The sequence below is a fragment of the Symsagittifera roscoffensis genome, chromosome 4, assembly GCF_963678635.1.
Source record: "Symsagittifera roscoffensis chromosome 4, txSymRosc1.1, whole genome shotgun sequence".
Lineage (NCBI taxonomy): Eukaryota > Metazoa > Xenacoelomorpha > Acoela > Convolutidae > Symsagittifera > Symsagittifera roscoffensis.
The window spans coordinates 42,008,112-42,028,034 of NC_087065.1; the positions used below are offsets into that span (position 1 = coordinate 42,008,112).

Below are 19,923 nucleotides of genomic sequence, written 5' to 3' on the forward strand. Positions count from 1 at the left end.
ACTGCTTCTTTGTTTTTCTGCATTCAATTGAATGTGTGTGTAACTTTTATTGACGAGTGACGTAAGTTGTTTTTTTTTCTGACCTGCCAGAGTGTGATAAAGCCGTCCACGTTTTCTTATTTTGGATGGGTACGAACAAGTTTGTGAGTGTTCTGCTTGCGAATGAGGCATCTGGAATCGGAATCAGAATCACTCCTCCTGGAGCACCCTTCACGTGAGTCACTTATAACTTATTTCCTTCTAGAAAATTCTAGAGCTCTTCATTCTACGTTTGTTTTGTCTCAAATTATGCATCCCATCAAAACAGACCAAATAGGAAGATCTTCCGCTCTATTGTTTACTGGGGATTAGAGTTTCTGTACAGAACTCTTGACATAAGAACTCAGAAACAGTTAAGTGCCACCCTACCGCTCTTATAGAACCATCTTTTCAGCTTATTTTGAATTGAGGCATCGATTGTCTCGAAAACAAATGCGTTTTGTGTGCCACAGTTGCATCATCATCATCATCATCGTCATCACCATCATCATCATCATCTAATCTTGTTCCTGTGATTATTAAAGGAACATTTGGGAGCTGTCGTACAGGGCTCATATTGATCAAAAACAAATTAATGCGAATTTGCGACTTTTCGAAGTTTCTGGAATGTTGAAATTTGATTTTTAATTTTTCAGTTTTTTCGACAATTTCGGTCACTTAAAATTGTTTATTCTATCTAGTGGTTTTGAAGTAAAAATGATTAAAAAAAAAGAGAGGAGCTCATATATGGATCTACAATTTTCTCGAGAGAGTGATTTTCAAAAAAACTGTCGTCTTTTTTTTAGGTTGACCAAATTGATTTTCCTAGCTCTCCCAAATCATTATCAGACCCAATGTTGACCAAATTTTCCAACTTTTTGGATATTTTGGATCAAAATATTGCGTTTTTTGACGCGCGCTTCCCCCTCAAAATTAGTATATTTTCCCTTAGAGAAAAAATGTTTTAAAATAGGGGGCCCTTTGGTTCGTCGGTTTCGAACGCATGGAGGTCGAGTTCCCTCCTTAAATCTGCCACTGGAGGTGCTTTTATGTATTACCTAAAAACAGTTCCCAAGCTTATCACCCCGTTTTTTGTAACCCCCTTTTTCTTAACCCCCTCTCATATAACCCCAAAATCAGATAACCCCACTACAATTTAACCCCTTTTTGCGAATTCGTGGTAAATTTCGTAATCCTTTTTCAATCCGAGCTCCGCAATTTTTCTCATAAAACTTTGTGAAAGATGGAAGAAACATCCCGACAGCTTGGTCTCGGGAAAATTTTTCTGAAACGCTTGAATAGCGGCCCGCTCAAAATCCAGTAAAATTTTTTCAGGTCTACTATCAGGGACTAGTACTTTTAGAGCTTCTAAGAAACGGTGGTAAGTTTTTTCTGTTTTATTTGGCAGGAACGCATATATGCAAGCAGGGGCTATTCCTGAAAGACTAACGTGTATGGAGTAAAGTTGATAAAACATTTTCGGGGTGACTTTAAACGTTCCATCAGCCAACCAAAAGTTGGATGTTTCAAGCACACGTAGCATTTCAGGGTCGCCGAATAAAATAATCCTCTCGTGATCATTTTGCCCACTGTCAAATCTTATAAAATTTTTGAAAAGTTCGGTTATTTCGAAACTTCTGGTTGCTGGGGAGACTGGTAAGGCTTCTTCTCGTTGCTTGCGCGCTCGTTGTGCGGTGCGAACTAAATTTTCTTTGGATGGTAGGGCTAGTTGAGTGGCAATGTTGTCTGTAATGGGCTGAATGGCGGTTGCGACTGCGACGGTTGGGGTGTTACTATCGCTTAGCTCCTTGATGTTTTTCAAAACTAGTCGAGCATCAGGTTTGCCCGTAGAAATATCGTGATTATGTTGACCCCTCATTTCAATAAAGTTTTCTCCATCCGTAATTGCTGTTGCGCTGCATTTATGGGTCTGGTACTTGGAGCAGTTCCAATTTGTTGTTGTCTTGTTTTTTCGTAGGGTGTTTAAATATCGTAGGGTTAAAGAGTGGGACACCCCTAAAAACAGGTAGCATGCATGCTGTTTGTAACCCTTCTGCCCTTAAGCCATTCTGCCCGATTGATTTGAGAGGGGACAAATGAGGGTATTTATAGGAAACTCCGTCTTCAGATAGTTCCCTTTACGGGATATTGAATCGATGTTCATAGAATAGTTCGCATAAAATGGGAAATTGAAAAGACAAAGACCAAAATTGAATTAAGAATATATGAGTTTTGTTCAATAACCCATCAAGTATACTCTCTAAATGCTATTTTACTCTATTTTGTTTTTGTGTCAGCAATGGTAGATCCACCAAGACTGCTCGGATCAGGGCAAAACCCTGAATGTTGCGAGTGCCTTTTAATTGGTCTCGGATAATTTGGTATGAATGGAGTCAGAATAGTTTAGAGATGAGCACGCCCACTCTTGGACCACAAAGGTTTTTGGATTGATCTCCCGAGGAGAATATTTTTGAGAATTGGTCTGAATAAAAAAAGTCAACGCCGCAGCAACAAGCACTCAAGGCAGGTTATTATAGTTGTGCACATTCGGCTGGTCACTTATAAACGTCGTCTGATTAAAAAAAAGCTATCACGAGTTTAAATATTCCTCACTTTCTTGGAAAGTCGGAACATCAAACGTTTCGTTTCAAGTTCAAATACTCAGACAAGACGTATTGTTTTATGAGAGATTGCGGAATTACAATTATTCAACTTCAAAACAAGAAATTTACGATTCTTCTCAAAACTTGGCAACGGTGCCCTTTAATTTCAGTTTAAATGTAATGTCTATATAAAATCAATTTTTGCATTTTAAGTGAAATACCAGTGAAAAGGTTTGAACGGCGCCCACACGGGCGCCCGGGCCGGGTTGACGAAATATGCTAATCAAACAATTTTCGTATATGGAAAACGGCTAATCATACATTTTCCACGCTATTGCATAGGAACAGAAAATTAAACGAAAATCTATAATCACTGATTTTGGATATATGGAAACTGTATGACTAGCTTTTTTCGATAGAAACAAAATTTTTTTTTTTTTATAAAATTTAACTTCTCAAAATTTTTGAGTTGTGTTCGTTAACAGACGAGTGGCAAAAACCCTTGGTTACTCAAAAAAAGAGCATCCGAAATGGCATGATCACAATGCATCCGAAACAGTGAGTTGACCGCTTATGGAAAATCCGCTTTTCGCCGCTTCCGCTTTTTTCGAAGCCGCTTTTCGCTTTTACTACTTTTCTAAATTATAGCTCTCCGCTTTTGTCGCTTTATTTGCGGTCGCAGCGGTCGCGGGATTATTTGGAAGAATCATTGGAAAATCAATTAGAATCCGAAATTTCATTCCGGTCAAATGGTTTGTAGCAAAATCAGTGATTTAGAAGCCAAGTTATAGAACCGTACTAAGAGAGCTTATATTCCGAGACCTCTCAAAGATTTGTCCCAATAAACATGAGTTACACCGTAATAAAGGGTCACTTTTCATTTATGAATGTTAAACGCTTACCTGATACTACCTACAACAACTACACCTAGACTACAACTGGTGTTTGATACTTTGAAACTCTAACTATTGATACTTTTCATGTTTTCATACTTGTATTATTGTCTTTTCAGAAAAATTGAATTTACACTTCTTCATCTTCTTCTTCTTTTATCGCTTTTTAAGAAAACAAACAAGGAAATTATAATGGAATTAAATCAATTAATTTGTAAGTACAGAAGGTTCTTGAGAATTTTTGCGCCCAAGCGATTATACTTTTTTTGAGAGAATATTTCCGCTAGCAGAAAAAAGTCTCTCGATAGTACCTGTGTCAGGGCTCACAGAAAGTGCGTTGAAAACGAAGTTTTGTATGCTTTCTGGATAAGTCGACCAAAAAAGAAGTGGGTTGTTCATTTCGACAATGGGCGAGAGTAAATAACTCGACGTGCACTCTGCAACTGATCCAGAGCTAAAAGCAGGCTGCATTTTGAAATCATGTAAGCGAACTCTGACTGGAGCGTCTCCAAGTTGATGTTCTACAAGGAAAACGTCTGGCTCACGTCGGATATGTCAGTGTTGACTTCTTCATCAGGGTCCAGGTTCAAGTTTTTGAGCTGGCTGAAAGCTTTTTTCATTACACTGCAGTTGTCAGCCGTAAAGCAAAAAGGCTCTTTTATAACGCCCAACTGGTCTAATGCAACCTTGGTTTGACTCATCAAAGAATCGGCTTGTCTGACTCATCAAAGAGTCGGCAAGTTTTTGAGCTGGCTGAAAGCTTTTTTCATTACACTGCAGTTGTCAGCCGTAAAGCAAAAAGGCTCTTTTATAACGCCCAACTGGTCTAATGCAACCTTGGTTTGACTCATCAAAGAGTCGGCTCGTCTACTGCACAAGTCCTTAAAAAACAGTAGTTTACTCACCAGTTCACACGCAGTCGGGTCAACGATAGTGACAGTGCATCCCAAAAAAGATTTTCGATTACAACCAGTCCATTCGTCAAGGGCCACTGAATAGTTGTATCTGTTCAACTTCGAAATAATTTCGGTCTTTTTCTTTGCACAAATTGCATCCATTTTTGCAATCACTGTTCTGTAGCAAGGTGATGAACATCGAGGTTCAACGAGGCTCATGAACTTTTTGAAGCAATCCCAAGTTGCTAGCAAAATTGGGAGTCCACCTTTTCCAATATGATTCACAATAATTGATTCGGTTATTGCATCTTGTTTCTGGAAAGTTGGGATTGTAGTAGAAACTCCTTCTCTGGATAACACTAGTCTTGATTGGTTGTTTCTCGCAATTTTTTTTTCTTCATAGTAAGCAATTGGGTGAGTTTTTTCAAAGTGCTGTTTCAAGTTGGTTTTATTTTTTCCAGAGTATTGTATTGAAGCTTTGCACCATTTGCATAATGCTTTGTAATGTCGAGGGTCCGTAAATTCAAAGTATTTCTCCTGAGGAAAAGCCATAAATTTGTGAATCAATTGCATAAATCACATGCGAAAAAACAAGTGCAAAACAACGCGTGCAATCAATAATCTGAAAAGCAAACACAAAATTAGTCGTCGTTAGCTATTAGTTCAAGCTGTGAATCAACATTAAAAGAACTAATTTCAATGTGTGAATAATCGCTTTTCTGAAATTGAGTAGTGCTCTGAGCGCTTTTCTGCCGTTTTTGCAAAAACCATTCCGCTTTCACCGTTTTCCCTTATTTCAACTGGTTACCGCTTTTTCCGGCCGCTTCCGCTTGAAGCGGTCATTTTACTGATCCGAAATGGCCTGAATTGTTTAAGTTTCGTCCAAACATATGATATAATGAAATTATCAAACTTTTAAATTTCGGCAAAAAATTTCGAAGGTGATTTTTTTTTCCAAATTTGCGTTTTAAATTAATCATGCATTGATCAAGCTTTTTAAAAGCATGTCATACAAAATAAATAAACGTTTTGAGCGTTTTTGAAAAAAGGTATCCTGAGAAATGAAAAAAAAACATCACTTTCGTGTATCCAGGACTATGTTATGCACATAAAAAACTAATTTTGCTTGCAAACTTTATTTACCGAAAATGTTAATTTGAGTATAAAATTCGGTTTGTAATTGAAAAAAAATTTCGATAGTACTCGCTATTTTGAGGGCAATTGCAATTTCGATACTACGCGCTGTCGCCATAAAAAATGCTAGTCATAGAATTTTCATATATGGAAATAGTATGGTTAGCATTTTTTTGACAAAAGATATGACGATACATCGAATTTTACGCCAAACAAGGGAAATTTAAAAAAATTGATGATTTTTTTTTTTGCAAAATAAATGAATTTTGTATGATTAGTTTTTTTCATAGGCATAAATTATGGTATTGTATGATTAGCATTTTTGGTCTATGGAGATCAACCCGGGGGTTTTCGGGAACGGTATGATCAGTCAAAGTGATTCATGGTTTTCGACCGAGCCCAACACTTCCCTCAAATTCAGTTTAAGGTGAAAATCGTTCACTTGAGAAAAAGCATTATTTTTTCAAAAATCAGATTTTAGAATCTTGGATCTTGGCTTTGCTTCATAAATTTGTCAATGAAAGCTTGAGGATGATTCTTCGTTTGGTTTATTTAGGAAATGCTTAACCTATTTGCTGAAAATAACTCTTGTTAATAAAATAAACACACAAATTTGTCAAAAATTAAAATTAATTTAATTTGAAAAACTAAGACTGTTTTTTTTCTTCAAAAAAGTAAGCTAAAAAAAACTTTTTTTTTCATTCAGTTGATTACTACATTTTTGTAAAAAATGAAAAGTATATGTTCATTGACTTGAAAGCAAAAGTGCTGGCCGCCACCCGGGTCTATAATGCTTTGAACCGAACACTGATTGCCGCGTTAATAGTGACTAGACCCAGACCTACCTGTAAGTTTTTATTATTTTTCGGGAAAACTGGTTACGACTTTGCGATAAACTGAATATGCGGTTCGAGTTGACAAAAAATGATTGTCACAGAATTCCACATTATGAAAAAATGCTTATCATGCAGTTCCATACAATTCTTTTGAAAAAATTGAACGAAAAAATTGATAAGATAAGAATTCTTCCATTTAATAAGAACTCTATGTTATGCATTTTTTCGTACTATGAAAACTTATGATTTTTGCTTTTCAATACTTGGAAGCTAGAGGATAATATTTATCTATCAATTAAATTATATTTTTGTGACTTTCGTTTTATGTTTTTGTGTTATGTCCGAAAGCACATTAGCCGAAGACTTTCACAAATAAAAAAACCACATGTTACATGGCAGGAATCTCAGAGATGTATTGCAATGCAGAATCGCATGAAAAACATATTTTCATTTCGATATGAAACATTTTTTGATCACTAGAAAGCTTTATGACAGAAAAAAAAACAATTTTCAAGACAGAAATCTTTATTTTGAAGCTTGAAATGTTTTGAAAACAAAACTTTAATAATTGTATGAGAATAGCATGGCACGCTCTTTTCCATAAGACTCGTTTTATTTGCACAAGGTCACCCGGGGAGGGGAATTTTCCAAGGGCGGCTTCAGGGTTTTCTCGGGGGGGCGGACTTTCAAAAAAACTGAAATTTTTTCTATAGGTCGACCAAAGTGATTTTCTGAGCCTCTCACAAACCAGTATAAGAACCCCATTTTCACCCTTTATTTGCGCCACAGGCAAATTTTCAAAATAAGTATAAAATGGCACCTAAGGCGCCTTTGTATAAATTGACACCTAAGAAAAAAAGTAGTGGCGGTCAGCCAAAAATGGATGTCATAAAATAGTGACAAAGGGGGAACCTTTGGTTTGACAGTGAGTCGAATCCCTGAAGGGGGGGGGAGAACATTTAATACCCCCCTAAATCCGCCCCTGATTTGTTCACATGAGTCTTGGATTCGGATCAAGTGAACAATGTTACCTTCCCTTCAGCACAAGATCCTCGTTTACTTAAGATAAAATCTCACTTACTAAAATTTTAGGCAAAAACGTACCGCAAAGAAGTAGTTTAAGCATGGAAACCATAATTATAGTAAAAATTAAAGAACAATTTTATTGTTTTTCAAATATCGAAGAGTTTCAAAAGTTCAATTTGAATTGGCTCTTAATTGTACTTTGCATTTTATTCTACCAAAGCCTTTTTTGCCTGCTTTTTCCAGAAATTTGGCTGCGGTGCAGAAAACTTGGTCGAAATATGGTCTCTATAGTTAGATAAGAGAGCTAAGAAAATCAATTTGGTTGACAAAAGTTTTGAAAGACCGCCCCTCCCTCGAGAACCTCCTAGTCCCGTCCCTGGTAAGAACTATAAATAAACAACAAGACTCTAGCCCACTTTAAGAAGAGTAACTTACTTGCTCGCCGGCCAATATTTTCAACTACACAAAACTTTGAAAATATATTCTTGTTTTTGACATCTTGTCATATTTTAAGTTTCTTATGTAGTTGATTCATTGCTTAAACCTTAGAGGCAGTCGGATTATTCAGGGCTATGGCCTGATGCTACGAGCGTTCATTTTGTCCGACTTCCAAAGAAATTGAGGAATCTTTGTGGTTGAATTAGTTTTTTCAGTCGGACTGAGTTCCAAATTTTTTTTTGTTCACATGAGTCTTGGATTCGGATCAAGTGAACAATGTGGTACTGAAAATGTGGTGAACAAGCAGGTGGATCGATGCTTGGTTCTTTGTGATTACAGCGTGGGCACACACACACATCACTATACTAGTTTTTTTTCATAAAATCGCTTTGGAGCGAGTCTCTCCAAACGGCTTTTTTGTTCCAACTTTCAAAAAAAACTTAATATTTATGCTTGGGGTGGTTCTTTATTTCAGTCAACTTTCGTCAATCAAAATTATAGTTTTTGACAGTTTTTTATCATCCATTATATAGATTGACTCCTTGAAAGCAAATGTAAAAAAATAGATTTCATCTGCCATCTTCATTTGCAAAGTTGTGCTAATTTGAAAACTTTCAATGAGGTCATGCTCTGAAACATTTTATGTGAGCTTTGAAGATTTCATTCATATTGCTGAAAGCGTATAACAAATTATTTATGTGTGGCGAACTATTTCGCACAACAAAATCGTTCAAAATTGAATTGAGGCCAGGTAGTCGGCAGTATTAATTTTGTATGACTCAAGTTTTTACAATTGATCATTGATATTTTCCAATGTTTATTTTTTTTCAATTTTTTCAGTTTTGCAATTTGTCCAATGATTTTATTTTCCCAAAACTTAATCGATATGGTTTAAGGGGCAGTCGGAAAAATCAAGGCTTGCCTGCATACGAGCAGTCTTGTTGATACTTTGACGCCGACTGTGAATTTTTTTTTGCTTGGCGGATGATACCGCATTACAATTAAACTGAGATGAGACAAGCTAATTGTTCGGATCAATTTCTAAGCCACTCAAATTTTAACACTGAACTTTTGGTATTATTAGTCAAAAACTCATAATTTTCAGTACTCAAAAACTAATTGAAGACCAGTCAAAGGGCTGTCGGAACCTTCAAGGCCTTTTTCGAGAAAAAGAGGGAGTTTTTGTTCTAGCCATTTTTAGTGGCTATTTTTAACTAGCCATTTTTGACGGAAATTTGTTATATCATTCAAATAGTGTTGTTGTCCTGGGCATTTCACCTGTGATCATTTTTGTAAAGATATGGGGGTTTCAAGGTTGTTATTTTAGGATATTTAACGCGCTATCTATTTATCTGTCATAGAAGTTGTTCCAAATTGGTTTAAAGAAGCTTGTTTGTCATAATTGATTTGTTACTACGAGCAAAACTTATCATTTTCTACTTTATTTGGCGTGTGGGAGGACGAATTCAAGAAAATCTCAAGGTTTAAAAAAAATGATTCTTTTTTTATAAGTTCATTTTTTCCATTTTATTATTGTTCCATAGACCTTAAAAGGCAGTCGAAGCATTCAGAACTTTGTCGTGATACGAACCGTTTTGTTGTTCCGACTTTTCTAACGAAAAAAAAACGGAATATTTGGGGTGTTCGGGGTGGGGTTTTTTTCTTCAGACAAGTTTCGACTTTTTAACTAGCCATTTTTCACGGGATTTCTTATATCAATCAAAAAATATTGTTTTCCTGAGCTTAAATTTGAAAATATATTCCACCTGCGATCAGTTTTGGAGTTTAAAACATGCCATTTTTGCCAACTTAGGACAATTAACGCGCGACATATTTTTCAGTTTTTCACTGATTAATAAAACGGAACCATGGGTAGTCAAGTTTTGCAACTGAAAACATTAATTATGTTTAAACATAACTCTGTAGACTATTTTTTCTCAATATCAAGAACATTTATACAACGATTCTAGAGTGAAAAGTTTGTGTTACCAATTGACGTCAATGGCCAATTTTGGGGTAGAAATATTTGCATGAAAAAAAAGGACAATTCTCATTACCACCACTTTTTGGTTTGGAGTAAGGTTTCGATACACTAAAATGATCATACGATCAGCTTTGTTGTTCCGAAATTCAAAAAATTGCGTTTATTTTTACAACTTTAGCCTGGATTGCTAATTAATCTTAGTTTAGTTCCTAATTGGAGTTTAATTGCGATAATAGTGTAAGATTTTCCAGAACAGCTTCAGGTCATCGGCTGATGAGATTTGAATTGATTTCATGTTTCACGGTTGGTTAAGTTCCTAATTGCTTCGGCTTTTATAACAAAAGTAATGAAGTGTTTGTGCTCGGGGTGTTTTTTTTTCAGACACATTTTGACTTTTTACTTGGCCATTTTTGACGGAATTTTTTTTTAAAATCATTCAAAATGTATTGTTCCTCATCTTAAATTTGAAAAGATATTTCACTTGAGATCATTTTTTGCAAAGTTATGGGGGCTTAATCATTAACATTTTCGCCATTCATTTTTTTATTACATTTAATTTTTCATGTTATCAATGCTCTATAAACCTTAAAAGGCAGTCGGAATATTCAAGGCTTCGCCCTGTTACGAGCAGTCTTGTTATTTTTAAAATTCAATTGTAGTGGAGATCTACGTGTTGTACAAACTGAGCAAAATTTTAAACCAATTTTGGTAAACGATTTATTTTAAATGGGGAACCAAAACGATTTTACTTAAACTCCTATCACATTAGTTATGTTAATCTTGTTCGTTTCTTCTTGTTCTCGAAATGCGGAAAATCTGTCACACTGTCTCAACCCCTATTTTTAGTAGAAGCGTGGGGTTTTTGTCGGCTGGAGGTAAAATAAACAGACCTTTTGTTCGAATGTACTAATGCCATATTTAGAACTCCTTTTCACGTCGAGTGATTCAAATTAATTTCCAATCACTTGGCTGACTGGCTGTGCCTCGAGACTTGTTCTTAATCAAAGCTCATTCTCAGAGAAAATCAAATTATATTTGGTTTTTAGAGTTAATGAAAAGTCACGACCAGTAGCGTGCTGAGGGGGAAATTTTGAGGGGGAAGCGCGCACGAAAAAAAACGCAATTTTGAAGTCAAATTTTTCAAAAAAAGTGCTTAAAAACGCATTTTTTGACCTGCTTTTTGAACAATTTGCTTGGAAAATTCCCCTTAACAAAACAGGGTCCTTATACTCTTTAAGGAGAGCTCTGAAAATCAAATTGGTCGACCTAAAAAAAAGTCGACAAAATTTTCAAAGTTTATCGAAAAACTGCCGTCTCTAGAAAAATTGCTGTGCATGCTACTGGTTGCACAAAAAGGTGATGCTAGCTATTTGCTTAATGGAAATCAAATCAAATTTCAATTTAAATTTGAAAGTTTTGCATGCAAATGTCATTTTAAATTACAGCTTATCTTTTGAATATACGATTCATTTATGAATCCAGAACAACTTGCCTTGCATCAAGTGGCAGTCAAACTTGATCGATTTTGATAGGAAAACGATATGAAGGATTGAGAAGGAATTAATTGCTCTGCTTGTGCTGTTTCAGAATATCCAATAAAATTATGATTGCTCAAATCGTGCGGGACAGCCCGGCTGACATTGATGGACGTCTCAAGGTCGGAGACCAAATATTGGAGGTAACAGTTTGATTGTTGGACTAATTTTGAAAACTTTCTTTCTACCTGGTACGTTTGCTATTTTAAAACCAAGTTCCGAGTACTAGTATAGGACAATTTACTGTGGGTCTGAGTCTGATCGAAATTATTTTATGGCTAGCCTTAGGAATAATCCTAATTGCCATTCAAGATTTAAGATGTGTAATTTAAGGTTTAAGATACCCAACCCCGGTAATTTGAAAAAAAAAATTTCAAATTAAAATCTATTACATACTTTTGGCCGATACATTTGTAATTTTTTTCCGAAATCACGCACACGTAAGTTTTTAATGAGAGCTTTACAAAATCATATAGAAGTTAGAAGCTTCTCCTGCTAGACCTTTTGAATAATTTAAGTTTGAATAAAATGTCCAGGGAGGATGTCTTCAATATTTGCATTAAGCTACTTTTTATCATATTTTGGCGGTGGCAAGGAAACGGTAGTTTTTGACTGATAAAAACTCCGCCTACGATTTGCTATCGCGTAAAAAGCCTCTGCAAAGTACATGACATTTGACGAGTGGAACTGAATAAAAAATTGCTGAAAATTGCATTAAGACATCTAGTGTTAGAGGTTGGTATGCCAGAACGCACATATAGTCAGTCGGTAGTTTAAAACAATTCTTGTGAGTGGATATGTACGTCTGGGCGTATTTTCAGAAACGTTTTCGAAGTTTTGTTACCAAGAAACTGTTATCAAGTGACTGTTTGTGTTTATAAAATTGAAAGAAAATTGTTAAACTTTTTCGAATTAGGTCAGAAGTTTTTAAATGGTGCCCTCAATGTCTCGAAAAAAGCCAAAATGTGAACACTTAGGTGAAACCATGGAATGGTTTCGCCTAAGTGTTTCACATTTTAGCTTTTTTTTGAGAAATTGAGTGCTCCATTTAATTTGCGAAAGTGTTTTTTCAGCTTGTAGCATTAAATTGAGTTTTCCTTGTACTCGTTGTCATTTTTTTGCTGCCATCCATATTGATATTTCTGTAAGATTGCTTTCTATACTTTCAATGTTTTTCAATTTTCCATGAGAAGTTGTACCATCATCAAACAAAATTATTTCAGAACTCCTTTCTGCTTTAGGAAATAGATCATTTATATAGAGCAGGAAAAGCATTGGACCAATTACTGATCCTTGCGGGACTCCAGTTTCCACTGGTTTCATATTTGACGAAACACATTGATGGCAAACGAACTGTTTTATATCAGAGAGATAAGGTCTTACGATTGAATGAACAGGGCCCCTTAAGCCATACATTTGGCATTTTGCAAGTAGAACGGAATCATCAACAGTATCAAAGGTCTTGATCAGATCTAGAAACATGAAAAATTCAGATTCTTATGGTGTTTGCCCTGTAACATACTTTCTAAGAGATCCACTATTGCATTAATTGTAGGCCTTCCGTTCTGCTAACTAAATTATTTGACCAATATTATAATATTTTGTAATAGACTTCACTCAGCGTTTTATTGGATAATTTATCGAACATTTGACTGAAAATGGGAGGGAGAGAAACCGGTCGACATTTGGTGCACACTAATCGATTGCCTCTTTTTTGCAAGGGGACAACTGTATCAACTTTCAGATAATTTGGATAATACGTTTTGTTACAATTTTATTGAAGATATCACTAAGTATTGGGGAAACGATCTTCTCAAAACACTATGGTAATATTTTTTAAAAATTTAACTCATGTAAGGAGATTTTTCTGAAAGTTCTTACCAGCGTTATCTTATAATGGCTGATGAAGGTGGTCTTGTCGACAATATCTGAGGAAAGGAATCGTTGAGAAATACCTATGTATGTTTCTGATTGAACTACTTTTAAATAAAACGTTCAATTGTTTCTATAAAATGATTCTGCTGTTTGATCTTCTCGCATAAACTCAGTATAGGATACAGGATTTTAGTTTTTTGATTTTTCTCTTGTTTTCCGATTTTCTTTTTTTTTGTATTTTTGACTTGGTCAGTTGATAGGTTAGGTTAAGTGATTCTTAAACATAATTCAGTTTCAGTTCCGTATCGTTCTGCTTTATCAGAAATTAATCCTGGTTTTGTTTGCTTAGATCAACGACACCCCCGTTGACTGCCTGACAAATGAAGAAGTCAGGGATCTACTGTTGAGGAGTGGGGGACCGTTTATTTCTCTGCTGGTTCTGAGACCTGCCAAAACATTCTCAAACCAAGACTACTTTTTGCACCCCAATTTCCTCAGATAGCACTAACTGTGAATACATACATAGCATTTAGCATGTCGCATGCAGGCAACCTGCCGATTTAATATTATATCGATCCTATGGCAAACTTACTTTCAGTTTGGTCACCTCGACTTTTAAAGTATATGAAGAGAATTGGGCATTTTGTTTTGTAATATAATCTTAAAGTAAGCTCCAATATAACCATAATATAACCGTAAATCCAAGCTGCAGGAAAAATCAAAACTTTATAAAAAACACTATTTTGAAGCGCTTTGACTTCTTTTCATTGTATTGTTCCTTTGCTTTATTACCTTAAGAACATATAGTGTTAACTTTATGACCAAATAACTCCAGCTGGTTGTAACTACCTGGTAGTTCAAATTATTTTATAGTTACAATCGGGCACTATGTTAGTTGTCAATGAAAATAAAGTTAAGTTAGTTTTCTCAACTATCTTGATATGAGCCCCAGCTGAATGCTGGTTTCTCTCTACGAAGGCTTCTTGTAGTTTGAAACAAACTAGTTGCAAAAAGGATTAGAGACACTTTGAAACGTGTCACTTGGGGCAAATGAATTGAAATTTAGTAGACATTTTGTATTTCGTACACCGGATCTGACTCTATTGGAATTGATCGGTGCTCAGCGTTTTTTTTCTGCTGAAGTCTCATTACATATATTGATACCCGGCACAAAGTCTTTAATATATATTTTGACCGAGACGTTCTAATACACCGTCAGTATTTGATCAAGAAATCTATCGCGCGTTAATTGTCACAAATTGGCCAAATTAGCAATCTTTAAACCACCATAAAAATGATCACAGGTAAAATATCTTTTTAAATTTGAGCCCAAGGCTACATAACTTTCGAATGGCAAAAATAACCTTCGAACGCGAAAATTCCGTCAAATCTTGCTAGTTAGAAAATCGAAATTTGTCTGGAGAAAAAACCACCCGAGCACAAATATTCGGCCACTTTATTCGAATGTCAAAACAACAAGGATATCAAGTTGCCGTGCAAGTTGCACATCATGTTGCAACCAAAGTGATCGTGAATACACCAAAAAAAATTTAAAACAGTAAAAGAGTTAAGTGTTTAGTAAAGTTTTTACGTTTTTTGTTGTATTAATTGATTGAATTATGCGGAAAAAAAAATCAAAGATAATAGCAAAACTGCAGTTAAAAATTATTAAAATATATCGTTCAAGTTTCAGTAGCTGGAGGTCATCTTTAACCAAGTTTCATCTAATTTGGTCTAAAATCAAAAACAGCACACAAGCACCGAGACAAATCCTTTGATATTTTTCAGGAAGTTTAAATCCCGACCAATGTGGTTTTTGTTCCGACTTTTGAAGAAACTTAGGAATTTATATGCCCGTATACCCAGGGTAGGTTTTTTCAATACCAGTTTTAGAATTTAGAATTTGCGTATGTGCATCAATCCGGAAATCTTGTGATTGCTCAAGTTTTATTACTTTGATATTATCTGCCAAAATTTGTAGTTTGTCAATATTTCATGTGCTAAAATCAATTATTCAAGACCAGTTAATGGGCAGTTGGAACATTCAGAGTTTTGCCCTGATTTGAGCAATCTTGTTATATGATACGCGCGTGCCATTTTCGAACTTTCCTTGAATTACTCAAATATGGCTAGACGAAATTGAAAAAGTGAATCCAATCCATAGTTGCCTTCCACTCTTTCAGTGTGTTCCGGACAGTAAGGCTGTGTGGTCGTATGTTAAAGCAAAGCCCTGATTGTTCCGATTTTTCCTTGTCTGATTTCAAATAAGTTTAATTTCAGAAAAAGAAAAGCTATAAATTAGAATATTAAAAACTAAGTGTTTAGTTTTGAGCCGTGGGGAATCATTGTGAGTTATATCCTTTTAGTTATAACTCATAGAGTAATTTCAGATAAGGTACACCGTCTGCTCGTCACGGTCACGCTATCTTATTTTCGGCCGGATAGATTCGTGAAACTTCTTAGTCTAATACCGATCTTAATCTTACTCTTATATCTCCTAGTCTCAATAGATCTAGTGTACACCGGTTTATGCGAGTTAGTTCCAGAATGGGAACAACTGTATTCTAAGTTTAATTCAAATTGCTCTGGTGTTGAAACTACAAGTAGTTTCAACACTTTACAAATAAATAGGTTGTTAGTTTGATGGAGTATGATTGGTTAGTATTTAATATTTTATAGAGATAAAATATCATAATAATAACCAATGACAAATTCTAGTTTAGATCTGGTTCCAATTGCGACCAATTAGGTGGCCTTATTTCGATTTGGAACTATAAATGCGGGATAAATAACTGCGCTCGATTAAATTGCTCGCACAGTTTTTTTCAGCATCAAGAATATTATGTTTGCAGCACGCTTAAATTAGTCCAGAGCATGGACAAATTGAAAATTTTTGAACCCCTTGAAGTTCGCAAAAAATGGTTTTATAATTTTTTTTTAATTTGACGCTTTTGTACGCTTTTGTCCTCTTGATTAAATTTTGCAGCGTAATTCAGAAACTTTTTGGTAAATTAATTTTTTCAATAGAAATGAAAAGCTCGGGTGTTTTTTTATCTTATTTGTGCTTTTTATTTCAAGTCTCTTCAGGAACTAACGAACTTTTCAAGCATCATGAACGTTCCCAAACTTTCCTTGTCTTTAAAAGAAATACAAGGTAGGTTGCGCTGCTACTTTTAGATAATATATGAAGGGGAAAAGCTTGTTCAAACTGGTTTTTATCTAAAAAGATTAACCCGAGAATGGAGGTGACAGAACATTGAAGTTTGGAGAGCACAAGGTCGAGACATTTTAAGCAGCACTAAATTGATCCTCGATAAACTTCTTCAGGTTAAACTAATTTTGCTTAAAAAACATTAAAGCAGATTTTTTTCATAAAACAAATATTTCCAGAAAATGACCTGCTTATTATTTAAGCCAAAAAAACGGCTTCCAAAAATACCTTTTCTCGGAAAAAAACACGAGGACTCTTTTGGTTATCAGAGGGTGGGAAAATAGGAAAGGGTTCAATTTTCTTTAGATGGTTCACAAATGTTTTTATCTTGAGGAATCTGGAAAAAAAATAGCAACAATCTAGATGCAATAACTTCAAAAAAACTAGATTCTAGAAGCAATAACTTCAAAAATCTAAACCATAGATGTAATTGCTTCTAGATATTAGATTTCTGATGATGTTATTGCTTCTAGATTGTTGTTGCTTCTAAATTGATATTACTGCTTCTAAATGTAACAACAATCTAGAAGCAATAACATCATCAGAAATCTAGTATCTAGAAGCAAATACATCCATGGTTTAGATTTTTGAAGTTATTGCTTCTAGAATCAAACTTTTTAGATTTCTGATGTTTTTATTTTCAGGATCTGATTTTAGATAATATTGATTCTAGATTCTGGATTGTTGATGTAATTGCTTCTATATTCTACATTTATGATTATGTTGTTGCTTTTAGTTTCTAGTTTTTGATGCAATTGCTTATAGACGCTAGACTTTTGATATTACTGCTTCTAAATTGATATTACTGCTTCTAAATGTAGTAATATCAAAAGTCTAGCGTCTATAAGCAATTACATCAAAAATCTGGAATCTAAAAGCAATAACATAATCGTAAATGTAGAATATAGAAGCAATTACATCAACAATCCAAAATCTAGAATCAATATTATCAAAAATCTAGATCCTGAAAATAAAAACATGAGAAATTTAAAATCTAGAAGCAATAACATGAAAAATCTGAATCCTAGATGTAATAACATCAGGACTCTAGAATATGGAAGCAGTAATATCAAAAAGCTAGAGTCATCAAGCAATTACATCAAAAATCTAGAACCTAAAAGCAATAAAATAATCATAAATCTAGAATATAGAAGCAATAATATCAAAAATCTAGATCCTCAAATAATAACATCAAAAATTTGAAATCTAGAAGCAATAAATCAGACTAGAATCTAGAAGCAAAAAAATCAAAAATCTAAAATCTAGGAGCAATTAAATTGGGAGCCCAGAATCCAGAAGCAGTAACATCAAAAATCTAGCATCTAGAAGCAATAACACCAGAAATTCAGAATCTAAAAGCAGAAACATCAAAAACTTAGAATTTAGAAGCAGTAACTTCAGAAATCTAGAATCTAGAAACAATAACATCAGAAGTCTAGAACACCAGGCGCGCGATATATAACTGGTTTGCTCGCAGGGCAGAGGACAAATTTTAAGTGTTTACTCGCTTATTAGCTCGACCAAATTGTTTTGCCAAGCTCTCCCAAGTCACCCCAGTCACCCAAGCCTCCCAAATACTCGATTTTGCCTTGAAAACTCTCACGCGAAACAAAAAAAGCATTTTAGAGCATTTTAAGATTGCTATCACCAAGATATCAGCTTAATTCGTTCGCTACAGAGACTTTATCAGATTGGGCGATTAGAAATAAATACTTATTTATTGATGAATCTGCAATCGGAAGTTAGACTCACGCATTAAAAGTGAAGGTATATGTGCGGAAAACAACAGGTCAAGTTTGTTGAAACTAAAATTTTTCAGCCAAGTGTCATTGAAGTTGAACTATTTTGCTAACCGATCAATTAAACAAATTTTTTCTTGACTTCTTTGTGATTTTTTGTGCGAACACTGAAAGGGCGAAACATTGACACGCAGATGATAAAAAAAATTTTAAGGAATTTTCTGGATCAAAATCTATGACACTTGTTTTGGAGAGTTTATTAAAGCAGTCAAACAAAATGACTCACAAATTATATATAAGGACAGAAAAAATTTAAATTATAAGCTCAAACTTGTTTATTGGGATTATCGTGCCTAATTTCTCCATTTTGTGGATCAAACAATTGAAAAGAAAACAGATAAAAGGATACTACGACCCAAGACAAATTGGACACAATAGTTTTTTGTGAAGATTTGATGTCTTTCTTGCCAACGTCGTCAACCATGCAGTTTTTTAGTATATCTTTCGCAAACTTCAAAGTAGTACGTAACTCTCCTCTGTGAAACGAAGCCGTTTTGGTGATAAAGTTAAATTAATTTTGAATTTAACCATCAGAAAAGCCGTTCACATTGTTGAAAGTATTGGAACCACTAAAAACACAATAAAAATTGTTTTTTTTTGCTGCTGACGCTTACGAGTTCCACAAATGGCTGCATCTTGGCTTCCCAATCTAAAATGTTGATAGTTGACACTGCGTCAACTTTGATTCACAAAAGGTTTATAAACAAATTTATTTTAACCACCCGAAAGTCCAATTTCTAAAAAATTCTAAAAAATGCTAGCAAAGCAAATGTTTTTTGAAATGAATAACCAAGGCAAAAAAACTAATGGGACAACTGAAATGGTGATGAGATTATAATTGACGTCATTTTCAGAAAATTGATGAAGCTTTCGAAAAAAAATTTTTTTTTCTTCAAAAAGCATGCACTGCATTTGCTTTTCAAATTTTCAACCCCCCCCCACACCCATAAACACAAACACACCATGTAAAGAGCAAATAGATTTTACTTTTAGTAACGTAGCAATTATGACAAATAGTCTACTTCAAGCATTTTGAAGCGGTTTTCAAAACGGATTAAAGGTCCGCTTGCGTGTTGATAGCTGCAACATATCGTGAGTTCATTGTCCCAAATTAGCTACATTCGCAGTTTGTAAATCCCCATAACTTCACGAAAAAAAAGCATAGTTGAATATTTTTCTAACATTGAGCTCAAGACAACACTAACTTCGGATGACAAAAACCGTCAAAAATGTCAAGTAAAAAGTCACAATTGTTTGTAACAACGCGACGCCATGAAGATTCCGACCGCCTGTTTTAGTCTGTAAATTCTGAGTTCGGTTTAGAAAAAATGAATAAAAAAAACAAAAAATGAAAAAAAAAAGCTTTTGATTTTTTGAAAAGCCATCCACAACACATAATGATAAAAACAAATTTGTTTATTCGCATATAGCAACATTTTAAACAGGCCAGAAATTGTGACCTACTTCAATATTTACCAAGGTCTGAGACCAATATTTACCAATTTAAGTCTCCGTTTACGCGTCAATAGCACGAAAGATATCGCAAATTGTCCAAATTGGCAAATTTCAAACAAGCATCACAATGCAAAAACTATCACAGACAAAATAACAATTTAATATTCAGCCCAGGATACCTATAGTTTTCTGATGCCACAAAAATTTGCGCCACAAAAGG

At 34.7% G+C, this 19,923-nt stretch overlaps 2 protein-coding genes across 2 annotated transcripts in view; one reads left to right on the plus strand and one right to left on the minus strand.

Moving 5' to 3' along the window:
- LOC134845246 (adenomatous polyposis coli homolog) overlaps positions 1-6,584 on the minus strand; it is a 320,464-nt gene extending 313,880 nt beyond the window's left edge. Inside the window, exon 1 of the mRNA XM_063862172.1 lies at positions 6,575-6,584. The gene's annotated coding sequence lies outside the window, so the exon portion shown is untranslated. The remainder of the gene's footprint in view (positions 1-6,574) is intronic.
- On the plus strand, positions 2-14,303 carry LOC134845248 (patj homolog). The gene is made up of 3 exons (XM_063862174.1): positions 2-214; positions 11,416-11,506; positions 13,588-14,303. Exons 1-3 carry the CDS (start codon positions 126-128, stop codon positions 13,738-13,740), a joined length of 333 nt encoding a protein of 110 aa, XP_063718244.1. The 5' UTR covers positions 2-125; the 3' UTR covers positions 13,741-14,303.
- The last annotated feature ends 5,620 nt before the right edge of the window (positions 14,304-19,923 follow it).